The sequence below is a fragment of the Eptesicus fuscus genome, chromosome 1, assembly GCF_027574615.1.
Source record: "Eptesicus fuscus isolate TK198812 chromosome 1, DD_ASM_mEF_20220401, whole genome shotgun sequence".
NCBI lineage: Eukaryota > Metazoa > Chordata > Mammalia > Chiroptera > Vespertilionidae > Eptesicus > Eptesicus fuscus.
The window spans coordinates 128,774,860-128,789,862 of record NC_072473.1 but is presented as its reverse complement, the minus strand read 5'-3'; the positions used below and the strand labels follow the sequence as shown (position 1 = coordinate 128,789,862).

The window sequence follows — 15,003 nt, the reverse complement described above, 5'->3', positions numbered from 1 at the left end:
GTGAATCTGTTGTCAATGATGTACACATGTTTGGTTTGGTTTTTGCTATTTAATTGTTCTCTTTTTATATAGGTGATTGGTCGGAATGAAAAACAGCAGCCACCATCTCCCATAATCTCCATCACTCAGAATCCTCGCTCCTTGGCATTGTGCTGCCTCTGCTTAGGTGCGACCCCAGTGTCTGATGATAAACAGTGTCTATAGTCAGCCTCTTGGTAGCCCTCAAAAGAATACCAAGGGCCCTAGCTGGTGTGGCTCAGTGGATAGTGCGTCGGCCTGCAGACTGGAGGGTCCCAGGTTTGATTCCTGTCAGGGGCATGTGCCTTGCTTGCGGGCACATCCCCAGTGGGGGGTGTGCAGGAGGCAGTTGATCGATGTTTCTCTCTCATTGATGTTTCTGATTCTCTATCCCTCTCCCTTCCTCTCTGTGGGAAAGCAATAATATATATATAAAAGAATAAATATATATATATATAAAAGAATAATATATATAAAAGAATAATATATAAAAGAATTATATAAAAGAATTATATATATAAAAGAATTATATATATGTATATGTATGTATATATGTATGTATATGTATATATATATGTATATGTATGTATGTATATATATAAAAGAATACCAAGGGATTCATCACCTGCACTAACAGACTACAGTGGAGGCAAGATTAAATTCAGGAAAGCGATCAATAACCTATGGGCCATCTATTAAAAATGTGGGAACTAAAGAAAATACTTCTGGGAACAAATATTTTAAAATACAGTACATAGTTATCCTTGGATAATCCCACACAGAACAGGAAAGCCCATCCTTTTTACAGCAGCAAGTCTCCCCACTCAGTGCAGAGGGCCTATATTTAGTCCCAATTTACAGATGTGGAAGTAGAGGCTCAGAGCACCTTTGTGACTTGAGAACTTGTTGCTGGTAGGGCTTGGCTGTGGAGTCAGATTTCCAGTTTTCCTGTTGACCCACAGTGTGTTCCCAGGCAAGTTAGTGAATCTGGGGTCCTAGGTCTCCTCACCTGTCCATTGGGCACAGTAAGAGTCCATGCCTCCTGGATTGCGGTCAGGATTAAAAATCCATGGTACAAGTTAAACTAAACATTGTGATAATGCTGTGTTACCCCGGAAGGATTAAAATAACACATCCAGTAAACAGGCTGGGTCATTGGGAGCGAAATTGAGGAAAATACTGTCCTTTAGGTCATTTATTTTCATTTTCCCCTGGACCTTCCAAACTGTGTAGCTTGTCTTTATAAAATATGTAGTAGGGTTTCTTTAAAAACTAATTCAGGAAGCAGTGCTCAAGAAAGTGTAACTGGGAGGTGGGAATAAAAACAGGTGATATTGAGACATAGCAGTGAGCTATGAGTAATGCCAAGTGCATCTGCCCTGGGGCCTGACAAACCTGTGGTGGACAACTGGCCCCATCTCTGCCTTGCTGTGTGACCTTGATCAAGTTACACAACCTCTCTGGCCCTCAGTCTCCTCCTCTGTAAATGGGGGAGCCTAGTGTCTACTTCATGATCACTTCCTCTGAGAGGAGCCTTTGCAGATGCTGACCACTTATCCTCCCGGCTGTGGTTAAATGGGCCTCGTCTCTGTTCCTAAAGCCCCTTTTCCTGAAAGGCATGCCTGGCATTCCGGATTGCATTGACAGAATCAAGAATGTCAACCCAAGTATCAGGGTGATTGTCTAATACATATCAGTTCCTTCAAACTCACCAGGAGACTGTAGTGTAAGCACTGACATGCTTTGTTTTCCTGCTTGGTAATGCAAGGGCCTGACTTAGGTTTTCGTTGCCCTAGGATTTCATGTCCCAGAGGCTTCCATTTCAAAGATGGCTATTTCCAATAAGCTCAGGCCCAGCCAGAGGACTTGCTAAAGAGCCAGGCATCCCCACCATCAGAAGCGTCTCTGTTTTAGAAATGTTGGTTGATTTCAATAACTGATCATTTGGGCTAATTTGTATTCTCTGCTTGCTCTTTAAATGGATGCTCTAATGTTTTCAATTCACAGGTGAAGAGTGGGTTAGCGAAACCTGTGGCCCTCACCTTCAACCCCAGTGAAAATAGAACACCAGGACTCTTTTCTCTCTTCCTTCTCCCCTCTCTACTCTCCCCTCTCTCTCTCTCTCTTTCTCTCTCTCTCTCTCTCTCTCTCTCTCTCTCTCTCTCTCTCTCTCTCTCTCTCTCTCTCTCATCTCTATGTGGCCCCAGGTGTGCTGTGTCATTTCCCGGTCTTTTTAGTAATAAACCTGGATCTTCTCAGTTTCCTGATGTTTTTTTGCTGAGGACATCTTGCAATTACAAAAACCACTAGGGCCAGTCCAACCACAACACTGGTGACTAATAAGCTGAGCTGGGCAAGGAACACACACGAAATGACCTGGTCTCCAAGCACTGATTAGTGGTTACAGATCCCTTCCAGGGACATCTGCGTGGACGGCTAGAGAAATGGGTCATAGGGCCTTGAAGCGAGGAGTGGGGGTGGGGGACCAATGGAGGAGGAGGGTGGGGTGGTAAATGGGGAGGGCCATGACATTTCTGTGAGTTCACGTGTGAGAATATAGATCTGATGTTACTTTGCATGTGTTTGTGTACCAATTTCAAGGCATATTGTATGCACATCCAAGTATGTACACGTAGAAACACAAATGGATATTCTGGCATATAAATGGGATCGAGTTCATGACTTTTCAAACAGGTGAATGCATGGATATGGCAGCAGGCACAGTGACTGCTCAGGAATTTTCAAAGAAATTGGTTAGTTGTTTCACCACTCCTTTTTACTGAAATGGTAAGTAGGATTCTCTGAATTTCTTACTATTAACAAGAATTAACTATATTTTAATTCCTATACTTTTTTAGAAAGAGTGCATTTTATAGAAAGCCATAGTAATTATACTTCTGTGCTTGTCATAGAGTGGGTGTCCTAGGTTCATACATACAGAGATATTTATTGAATATTGATATGTCAGGTTCTGTACTGAGCACCCAGGGTTCAGAATGAATTGGTGAGGGTCCTAGTTTTCAAAATATGTACAGAGAACAGCAAAGAAATACAATTTTTGATCTGATATTGAGGCCAGAATAAGAGTCAGTTCCTCAAGTGCATTACACTCTAACATCAAGACTTCATATATATCCTCCCAGCTCTCTGGAATATTCTTGTTTCACTTTCCACCTGACCAACTCGTCCTTATTTGTTATGCCTCATAGCAACTCTCTTCCTTTGAAAGGCGTTATCTTGCTCCATCTCCACGTGTATTATCAGGACATCTTGAATTCCACCATTGCCGTGAGCACGTACCCTACATTGTGGTAGTTCCTTGTTTTACTCTGTGTCTTCTCCAGCATGCTGTGAGCGCCACAAGGACTGAAACCAGGTATATGTCCCTGAGCCTGCCTCAGGACCGGGCATACCAGTGGGAGGAGAGGCACTATGACAGCCAGAAGGCTCAGTTCATAGGATAAGGATAAAAGCAGATAGAAACGTCCATTTCCTATTCATATATCACAGTTGAGCAGAAACATCTAAAGACTGGAAATGTGTCCCAGCTGTGGTTGCTCAGTGGATTGAGCATTTTCCCATGGACCAAGAGACCCCAGATTTGATTCCCAGCCAGGGCATATGCCCAGGTTGCAGGCTCCATCCCCAGCATGGGGCATGCAGGAGGCAGCCAATCAATGATTCTCATAATTGATGTTTCTCTCTTTCTCTCCCTTCCTCTCTGAAATAAAAAAATAATAATTTTTTTAAAAGACTGGAAATGTAATGATAGAGGTTCTTTTCTGAAAATACTAGGTCTTTCAAGATATTATTTAGTTCCTGGAACACTTATTGTAGAGAGAAGCACCCCAACTACTAGGGTTCTTTCCCAGAGACTCTGAGGAAGAAACCATCACGCACCCCCTTGGAATTTCTCAAGTATTCAGGTAAGATCACCCTACGATGTGACATGACTCGCAATGTCCACCAGAGGGCGATAGGCTGCTGCTGCTTCCCTAGAGGCCAGGTTGAGGAAGCCCTTCAGGTCCTTACCAGGTATATTGATTCCTAAGTCCTCAGAGCACAGAGACCTGATAAACAAAGAAGCCCCTCCTGCGGGTGTGAAGACATAGAAGAAAGGATGGACATGGCACCCATCCTGCCCCCAGGCCCCATTTCCTTACTCATGGCTGCAGGGCAGACTGGATTCCCGGGATCCTGCAATGCTTTCCCTCCTGTGACGTGTGACTAACCCAGCACACAGAGTTAATGGCTTTTCCTGGAGTGTATAGAGCTGGTCTATTAGGTCCCTCTGCACCTCCTCCTGGAGAGAGGACAAGATTGGGAGATGAGAATGATTAATGTCACGGTTTAGAGATGAGGACCCTGGAACCGAGGCCCAGAGACGTTGATGAGCAGTTCCTAGAATGGGGGCCTTTTCTCTGCTCTGCCACGTTGCAACTCTGCCCTTTCCCTGGCCACACTGTGTTGTAAGCTGATGGTTTTCTCTCTCATGCACCACATGGGCGTGCTAGGGGCCTAGGGGTTGCATTTTGTTCTCTGCTCTATCCTAGCTCGGAGAACACTGCTGGGCACCAGGTAGGTAGGACATGGAGTAGAACTGGAGCGAGAATAGGGTATGAGGTGAGGTCTAGTGAAGTTTCATCTTGGGTAATTCCCTGAGCCCAGAAGCCAATCACACTATGCACAGACTTCAGACCTGCACAGTTGTGAGCTAATAAATGAGGGCTGTTTTAAGCTTCTTCGTGTGTGGTCATTTGTGTCACACCAACAGAACTCTTACATAGATTCTGGTTCCTGGATATGGGGTGCTGCCATTGCAAATCCCTAAAATTGTGGTCATTGTTTTAGAACTGTGTAGTGGTTGAAGTGTAGAAGAATTTTGAGGTGCCTGCTAGACAAAGCCTAACTCGCCTGAGGAACAATGCCTTAATTTCCTTGGACTGACTGTTAGTGGAAATCAGCTGAATTTCCAAACTGCTTTGGGACTCTAACTCCTTTCTGCCTTTCACTTCATCCTGTATTAAACCAGAAGGTTTATAGCTGTTACCCTATGCCCAACCCACCATTATGTGTTGGAGGACAATAGCTCGTTTCTAATATCAATTTATTTTTTTTACTTTTTTGTTTTATTTCTTTATCCTTAGCCAAGGACATTTGTCCATTGATTTTTTAGAGTGGGAGAGGGAAGACAGAGAGAAATATTAATGTGAGAGAAACACAATGATTGGTTGCCTTGTGCATTAGCCCTGACTAGGGCTGGCGAGGAGCTTGCAACCCAACAGAGATACGTGCCTTGGGCAGAAATCAAACCTGGGACCCTTCGGTCCACTGGCTGAGGCTCTATCCACTGAGCCAAACCAGCTAGGGCAATAGCTTGGTTCTTTTGTGTTACAGGTCCCAATTTGGAGAGGGAGAGATTGTGCATCAGGAGTTTGACCACATGGATTGATTATACCCAGGAAACCTCATCCATGTTTGAGTTCGAGTCTTGAGTTGATGAAATTTTGAACTATGAGCTGAGATTTACTGTATATGAGCTTTTGGAATTGAACTGATGCCATCGTACCACGAGAAATTTAAAAACTGTGGGGTGGGGTAGAGGAATATCATATGTGGAACAGACTGGATCACTTAGGACCAAAGGGCAGACTGTGGTAGACAGAATTCTAAAATCACCCCTAGTGGCCCTTGACTTTGTGTATTACACCCCCCCCCCCCCCCCGCTAAGAGTAGCCTGTGAATAGGATTACATATAACTACTGGCATTGTTATATTATTATATGGAAGAAGATATTTTTCAGATGTATTAAGGTCCCAAATCAGTGGACCTGCAACCAAGGAGGTACCCTGAGTGAGCCAGGCCTACTCAGATGACCCCTTAAGCTGCCCCGTGCACTTCCTGAGACACTCAAGTGTGAGAAGGTTCTGGAGGGATTGATGTAGCAAAAAACTTCAGATAATCTCTAGGAACAAAAAGTGGAACTTAATTCTGTGAATAACTTGAATGGCCTTGAAAATCTGTTCTTCCAAAGAGCCTCCAGAGAAACACAGTCTGACTGTCTTAATTAGCCTTGGTTGCTATAACCAATTACCAGAGACTGGGTGGCTTAAACAACAAACATTTATTTCTCACAGTTCTATAGGCTGGGAAGTCTAAGATCAAGATGCCAGCAGATATGGTGTCTCTGATGATGGTCTACTTCCTGGTTTCAGATGGTCACCTTCTTGCTGTATCTTCACATGGCAGAGAGCTCTTAAATTTTCATCCCCTTATAAGGGCACCAATCTCATCAAGGGACTTGGCCCCAATACCTCATCCAAACCCAATTACTTTGCCAAAAGCTCCACCTCCAAATACCATCACATTGGGGATTAGGGTCTCAACATAAGGATGTTAGAGGAACATACACTGACTGGCCAGATTATTATGATCTCTGAACGAATAATAATCTGGCCACTCTGTGTGTGTGTGTGTGTATACACATACATATACATATACATATATACATATATACATATATGCATATATACATACTAGAGGCCCAGTGCATGAAAATTCATGCACTGTAGGGTGGTCCCTCAGCCTGCCTTCCCCCTCTCACAGTCTGGGAGCCCTCAGGGGCGGGAGGTGACCCAGCAATCAGGGGAAGGCACACCCCATCACACTTCTGCTGTTGCCACTGCCAGCAGCACAAGCCTCAGCTGGCCCTGGTTACCTGAGTCTTGGGCGGCCCTGGGTGGCTGGGAAGCCACCATCTGAGGCTTGCCTGCGTCTTGGGCCAGCCCTGGGTGGCTGGGGGATGAGGGGACTGGGGGACTCTGGAGGCAGGTGTGCAGAGTGGCCAGGTCTTGCTGTGCGCCTGCCGCCCTGGCAGAGCTGAGGGGACTGGGCACTGTCATCTTGCAGCTGTGGGCAGTGCCATCTTTGAGGGTGTGGCAGTCAATTATCATATTCCCTTCTTATTGGCTGTGGGCGCCACCATCTTTGCGGTAGTGTGAGGGTAAATTAGCATATTCCCTCTTTAATAAATAGGATTAGAGGCCTGGTGTATGAATTCGTGCATGGGTGGGGTCCGGCTAGCCTGGCCAGGGGGAGGGGACATGGGCAGTTGGCCGGCCTGCCTGCTGGTCAAATTCCCGATCAAGGGAACAATTTGCATATTAGCCTTTTATTATATAGGATATACACTGAGTGGCCAGACTATTATGCATTCAGAGATCATCATAATCTGGCCACTCAGTGTAAACATTCAGTCCATAGCACTGGCTGATTGATTTCTCAGGATGATTTCACCCTGTCAGAAACTGTGCAAAGAACCCAGCCAGGCCATCCATGGGCTTCTGAACACACAGAACTGTGAACTAATACAAACTTTGCTTTAAGCCACTAAGTTTGTGGTAATTTGTTATTCAGGAATAGAACATTAATGTGGATGGAGCTTCTGGGTAATATATTTTGAAAACATTCAAAATATAAAGTATGAGAGAACTCACCCTTCCAGATTTTTTTCTATGAGCATAAACACACATATACACTATCTTAAACAGAAGCACTGAAAAAGGAGAGGGCACCGAACATATGGCAATGGGGTTAGAGAGGGACTTCCTTAGCATAAAGTTTGAGATTTTAGAGAACAAATCAAGAAGTGAAAGATATATATGTATATTATACACTAAAAAGAGCACGGATCAATAGGAGCATTTTCATTATTACTAAGATAAGGACCATGGATCATGACTAAGGTCCAGTTTCCAGAGAAGAGGAAAGAAACGGTCTCAAAGAGCAAACTTAAGTAACTTCCAAGAGGAAAACCGGATCCATGAAACTGCTGAAAGTTGACCTATAGAATGGCTGTAAGTTGGGATTTGTACCCCCTAAATGACTGCGACAGTGGTCGGCAAACTCATTAGTCCACAGAGCCAAATATCAACAGTACGATTGAAATTTCTTTTGAGAGCCAAATTTTTTAAACTTAAACTTCTTCTGCCGAAACCAGTTTGGCTCAGTGGATAGAGCATCGGCTTGCAGACTCAGGGGTCCCAGGTTCGATTCCGGTCAAGGGCATGTACCTTGGTTGCGGGCACATCCCCAGAGGGAGGTGTGCAGGAGGCAGCTGATCGATGTTTCTAACTTTCTATCCCTCTCTCTTCCTCTCTGTAAAAAAATCAATAAAATATATTTTTTAAAAAAATAAAATAAAATAAACTTAAACTTCTTCTAATGCCACTTCTTCAAAATAGACTCGCCGAGGCCGTGGTATTTTGTGGAAGAGCCACACTCAAGGGGCCAAAGAGCCGCATGTGGCTCATCAGCCGCAGTTTGCCGACCACTGGACTAGGACAATTAAAGGGTGTAGTGACCAACATAGTCAGGACAAGGTGACTGATTCCTGTGTCCCAATCTGCAAGGTTACCCTATTCCAGTCACTATGCCCCAAATCTAGGTGTCATCACTGATTGTTGTCCTTCCCTCATGACATCAGAGCTGTTCCAGTTTTTCCAGCTGAGGCCCCAGAAATCGTGGACTAGGGAAGAAAGAAAAGATCTCAAGCTATTCCTGCTCTACCCTATCAAAATTCTAGCTCTACAAAATCCATGAGCATAATAAAATGGACATTGTTTTACAACATTCTATTAGGGAATGGTGGATGATCAGAATTCATTCTATTAATATATTCTTAAGTCCATTCTGTATTTCATTTCTTCATCAGTATTTCATTTTCCATATTCTGTTTTCACTCGATTCCTATTCCATCCTTCATAGTCTTGTATTCTTCATTTTATTCCATTAGTTGATGTTTTAATTTACAGTGCATATTTCACGGTCCATTTATTTCAGGCCATTGCATCCTGGAATAGAGACAAGCCATTCCTGCTCTACCCTATCAGAATTCTAGCTCTATAAAATCTATGAGAATAATAAAATCGACGTTGTTTCACAACACTCTACTAGAGAATGGTGGCCGATGAGAACACATTCTATTCATTTATTCTTCATTTAAGTCCATCCTGTACTTCATCAGTATCTTTTTCCATATACTATTTTTACTCAATTCCTATTCCATCCTTCATGTCCTTGTATTCTGCATTTCATTCCATTATTTTTTTTTAATTTTACAATGTATTATTTCAGTCTATTTATTTCAGGCCATTGCATATTCTATAGTTGTTCCCATTTTGATTTCTATTTTCTCCTATTTTCTATAATATTTAATTTCACACTATATTCCATTCCATATCTTTCCTCAAATGTTTTTTTATTCCCTATTCCATTAGATGTCTCCATTTTGCACGCTATTACACATCATATTCCATGCAATTACAATCTCAGTTTCTAATATCATATCATGTTGAAGTTCATATTCCATTCCTTGTTTCATTTTTCCATGGCAGTCGATCTCCATTTCATCCCTTTCTGCATTCGATTGCAAATCTATTATCCACTCCATGTTAACACTCTAAATATCATTCATTCTATTTTTGAGTTATGTTTCAGTAGTTGGTTATCCATTCCAGTAAATATCCCTTTCCATTCTGGAAAAATTACTACAACAATTTTCAGAAAAACCACTTATTAATATTTTTATAAAAAATTACAGATATACCAAGAATTTTCTCTTTAGGAAATTTATCCACAGCAAGATCACAGTTGAGGATATGAACAATTTTTAACAAAAAGGATGTTTCACATTGATGTGTTATGGAGTGAAAAGTTGAAAACAATATAAATGTTGGCCCATACAACATTTGAAAATGTGAGCTTCTTTCATAAAAGAACTTTTGTAGTTACACAATACTCTTGTGAAAATTTATATATTGACATGTAAAGTGTATTTTCTGAGCCCCAAAAGCCAGTTACAAAACAATATGTATACATAAATAATTCTATTTGTATAAAACAAAAGAGCTATTAATGATTTACGACTGGTCTTTTTACCAAAAAAACAATTAAACATTTCAAGTATTTGCCATATGAGGGAACTTCAGATCTAGTTTTCCCACATTTGTTTCCTGTTTGGGGTACTGAATAGGCAGTCATTTTAGGCTGAAAAAAGTGAAGGGATTATGGAAAGAAAAAAAACCCTCATAGACACAAAAAACAGTATGGTGATCACCAGAGGAAAAGGGGGTAGGGATAGCAGAAGAGAATAAAGGGAACATAAATGGTGATAGGAGACTTGACTTGAGGTAGTGAACATATACCGTATTTTCTGGCGTATAAGACGACTGGGCGTATAAGATGACCCCCAACTTTTCCAGTTAAATTATAGAGTTTGGGATTATACCTGCCCTATAAGATGACCCCTGGCATATAAGATGACCCCCGACTTTTGAGAAGATTTTCCTGGGTTAAAAAGTCGTCTTATACGCCAGAAAATACGGTAAGACAATATACAGATGATATTATTATTGAATTGGACACTGAAACATATGTAATTTTATTAACCAACTAGAGGCCCGGTGCACGAAATTCGTGCACAGGGGTGCGGGGGAGGGGGTCCCTCAGCCCTATCTTGGTCTGCAAATACACCAGCATCCCTCACCCTGGCCTATAGCTAGAGGTACCTCCCCTCCTTCTGCACAGCCTCTGGGAAGATGCTTGTCCTGGGGCCTCCTCAGGGCCCTGGCCCACGACGCCCTGCAGTTCAGGTACTCGGGGGCTTGGGCTTTCAGGTCTGGCTTCCTCACCTGGCATGGTGAGCATCAGCTGCCATGGGAGCCTTGCCTTAGGAGTCACCCCCTTGGACCATACTACTTGCAAGTGTGTGTGTGTGTGTGTGTGTGTGTGTGTGGCCTCGGTGGCAGTGATTTGATGTCTGTAGCATGCCCTCTGACACCCACCACCGCGGCACAACACTGGTCCCGTCTGGACTGCTGGCAGGGGGCTTCCAGTCTGTGACTGGGGCTGCTGGGCTGTGACTGGGGGCTGCAGGTGGAGGACCCCGGCACCCATAGGGCTGTCAGCATCAGGAACTGGAAAGATCCATTTTTCTGGCTCCTCCCCTGCCGCGCAGATGCTGAGCTCCGGGCCCCACAGGCCCGTTCACTCCCGCCGCACGGCCGGCCGGGGCAGGGACATGGGCTCGCTGCCCCAGAGGCCCCTTCTGTGCTGCAGCACAGCCATGGCACAGACACTGAGCTCGCGCCCCCGCTGGCGATGCGAGCTCAGCATTCGGCCGGCCCCATTCAGCCACGCCTGGCCTTTGCCTCCGTTTGCCTCCACTGCTCAGCGGCGCAGGGGGGGCGAGGGGGGGGGGGGGCTGCAATCTCGTCTGGAGGGAGGCAAGGGTGGGGGGAGGGGACGCTCCGTCCCTGCCGCCCAGCCTTTTCCTCCATTTGCCTCCAACAATTGGGTCTGGAGGGAGGGAAGGGCGGGGGGCAGGGACCTTCCATCCCCGCTGCCGGCCTTTGCCTCCCGCTGGGCCAATTGGCTACCCCGGCCACCCGGAGTCCCGCCCCCCCAGAGTCCCGCCCCCTGCTCCTCACCAGCCCAATCTTGAGCATATTGGAGTGATGGCAATTTACATATTACCTTTTTATTAGGTAGGATGTCATCCCAATAAATTCAATTAAAATTTTTAAAAAGAAAAATCAGCAACAGCCAGTTGGGCTCAGCTGTTTGAGCTGGGGTTGAGGGCTTGATCCCTGATAGGAGGCATGCAGGAGGCAGCCAATCAATGTGTGCTCTCACATTGACTTTTCTCTCTTCTCCCTTCTACTCTCTAAAAAAAGCAATAAATTATTTAAAAATTAAAAATAAACCAGTTTCCAAATATTGACCGTCAAGCCTGTGCATCGCAGTATATTTATATGAACAGAAACGAGAGGGCACCAAGCCAGTGGCTGTGCATCATCAGCGGATTCCCCCGCAGCCCGGACAAATGCTGATGCACATTTCAGGCCGGGATCACCCGGGATCACCCGGGATCGCGGGCAACTCGGGACCTGAGGCTGTTCTTCCTGGAAAGCCCAGCCCACCCCAGCCGGCCCTCCCGGTGCCCGGCAGCAGTGCGGGACCCCTTTTCTCGGCCCCAGACTGCTGTGCAGGCGGACCCCGTGTGGGGTCACCCGATGACCCGAGGAGTCCCGGGACCGTCCCTGTGGGTCAGCAGGGACCGAGTGTGCAGAGCAGATGGCAGGAGGGGCGGCTGGCTCGGGGGCATCCCCTGTGGGCCGGGGTGGCCTTTCTCCGAGCCGCCGCTGAGGCTGAGCCTCCAGGGCGGTGCTGAGCAGGTAAGCTGACTTGGGGCGACCCGGATGGCTGGTGTGGACCGCCTCTCCGCCCCTGCCCTCCCTCGCAGCACACCCATGGGGGCCCAGGGAAGCAGGGCGAATTCACGGTCCCGAACTGGGGTGGGGGAGGGGTGGCAGACTCAGCGGAAGAGGGGGTGTGGGAGGAAGGAGGGGGGGCATGGCGTAAAACCCTCGAGTTTGGCGCCAGACCCAGCTGGCCTACCAGGCTCTGAGAAGCACATAGTCACATGGCTCCAGCTGACCAATCAGAAATGGGGATTCCACAGGGCACGCCCACCTACTTATTCCCCCACCTCCAACTCGGCGGGTAGAGTTCGAAGCCAGAAGCCAGCAGACAGAGTCCGCAGCCTTTGTCTCTGGTTTCTGACGGAGGACTCGCTCTCTGAGCGAGAACGCGTCGCCATGGCCGGCCAGTCGAGCTTGCAGAAGGAGCAGAAGGAGCAGGAAGGTAAGGTGCCCTCAGGGCCGAGGAACGGAGTGACCGATGGAGACCGGTCACTGCGGACGGAGGGAACCCCGGAGCCTCGGTGCCCTTCGTCTGGAGTCACTGTTCCCGGGGGGTCGGGGGGGGGGGGGCGGGCGGCGCTGTGGCATCGCAGGTGCCACGGAGGTCGGCGACGCGACGCCATTGCCACAGCCGGGGACGGGGCCGCCCCCGAGGCCTGTGGCAGGAAAGCGGGCGTCCTGAGCGCCAGGGCCGGGCCCCCACCCAGAACTGGCGCTGAGGGCCGAGGTGCGCCTAGGTCTCCAGCCCGAACCCGCGGGCAGCACGGCCCCCAGGGGCCAGGCCGGAGGGCGCCGGGGCCGCCCCGCGGGCCCAGCTCAGGGCCGTGGGCAGCAGGGGGAGCCGCGGGGGGCGGGGGGGGCGCCCAGGCGCGGTAGCTTCCAGGGCGCTGTCTCTCCGCAGGGGCTCCCGCGCCTCCGAGGTCCGTGCCTTTGCCGCCTTCCCCTCCAAGGGGTCGGTCCCGCAGCCGCCGAGCACCTGGGGCTCCTCGGGGGAGCAGCGCTTCTCAGCCAGGCCCATTCCTGCGAAGCCGCACCACCCTTCGAGGCCCTGCTTCCTGCTGCTTCTGTGCACCGGTGCCTGCTCGCCGCTGCCGTGAATCCGCACCTCGGGGCCGCCGCCGTGAGTCCACTCCAGGCCCCACACACAGCAGCCACGGCAGTGCATCCACCCCTGGCCCTGCTCACCGCAGCAGGCGTGAATCTGCGCCAGGCCCTGCACCTCGGGGCCGCCCCCGTAAGTGTGCACCAGGCCATGTACCGGAGCCTGACCCTGCACGCCTCAGCCACCGCCGTGCAACCACTCCGGGCCTTCCTCGCGGCCGCCGCCGCCGTGGGTCCGCGCCAGGTGAAGCACCGGAGCTCGGCCCTGCTCTCCGCCGCCGCCGCCGCGCACCCGATCCAGACCCTGCTGTCGGCCATCGCCGCGCACCCGAGCTAGGCCTTGCACCCAGCCGCCGCCGCCGCAGCGCACCCGATCCAGGCCCTGCTGTCCGCCATCGCCGCGCACAGGATCCAGACCCTGCTGTCGGCCATCACCGCGCACCCGAGCAAGGCCTTGCACCCAGCCGCCGCCGCCGCCGCCGCCGCAGCACACCCGATCCAGGCCCTGCTGTCCGCCGCCGCCGCCGCAGCGCACCCGATCCAGGCCCTGCTGTCCGCCGCCGCCGCCGCAGCGCACCCGATCCAGGCCCTGCTGTCCGCCGCCGCCGCGCACCCGATCCAGGCCCTGCACCGGTCCGCCGCCGCAGTGCATCCACTCCAGGCCTTGCTCGCCGCCGTGAATCCGCGCCAGGTCCTGCTGTCCGCCCTCGCCGTGCACCCGGCCGCCGCCACAGTGCATCCATTCCAGGTCCAGCTCACGGCGGCCTCCTTGAATCCGCGCCTGGCCCTGCGGTCCGTGGCCGCCGCCGTGCACCCGAGCCAAGCCCTGCACCCCGTCGCCTCCGCAGCGCATCCGCGCCTGGCCCTGCGGTCCGTGGCCGCCGCCGTGCACCCGAGCCAGGCCCTGCACCCCGTCGCCTCCGCAGCGCATCCGCGCCTGGCCCTGCGGTCCGTGGCCGCCGCCGCGCACCCAAACCAGGCCCTGCACCCCGTCGCCTCCGCAGCGCATCCACTCCAGGCCCGGCTCGCGGCCGCCGCCTTGAATCGGCGCCTGGCCCTGCGGTCCGTGGCCGCCGCCGCGCACCCGAACCAGGCCCTGCACCCCGTCGCCTCCGCAGCGCATCCACTCCAGGCCCGGCTCGCGGCCGCCGCCTTGAATCGGCGCCTGGCCCTGCGGCCCGCGGCCGCCGCCGCCGCGCACCCGAGCCAGGCCCTGCACTCCGCCGCCGGCTCCGCAGCGCATCCACTCCAGGCTCGGCTCGCGGCCGCCGTGAATCCGCGCCAGGTCCTGCTGTCCGCGGCCGCCGACCCGCACCCAAACCAGGCCCTGCACCCCGCCGCCGCCGCCGCAGCGCATCCAGTCCAGGCCCGGTTCGCCGCCGCTGCCTTGAATCGGTGTCTGGCCCTGCATCCGGCCTCCGCTCGCGTGCTTCCAGGCCAGGCCCCGGGCCCGAATGCTCTGCTTCTGCGCCAGGTCCGGCTTCCTGTAACCGCGCACCAAGCCCTGCCCTCCGCAATGGGAGCACCTCTCCAGGCGCAGTCCTCCAGAGCCGCCCCACTGTGAGATCAACCCCTAGCAGTCAGCCCTCTCTCCCTGAGCCTGCCAGGGATAGGTCTCCT

The 15,003-nt window shown here is 50.2% G+C and overlaps 1 protein-coding gene across 1 annotated transcript; it reads right to left on the bottom strand.

Annotated features, from left to right (window-relative positions):
• Window positions 1-13,561: 13,561 nt before the first annotated feature.
• On the bottom strand, window positions 13,562-14,794 carry LOC129149995 (uncharacterized). Its single transcript, XM_054720006.1, has one exon. It carries the CDS (start codon window positions 14,792-14,794, stop codon window positions 13,562-13,564), a length of 1,233 nt encoding a protein of 410 aa, XP_054575981.1.
• Window positions 14,795-15,003: the final 209 nt, after the last annotated feature.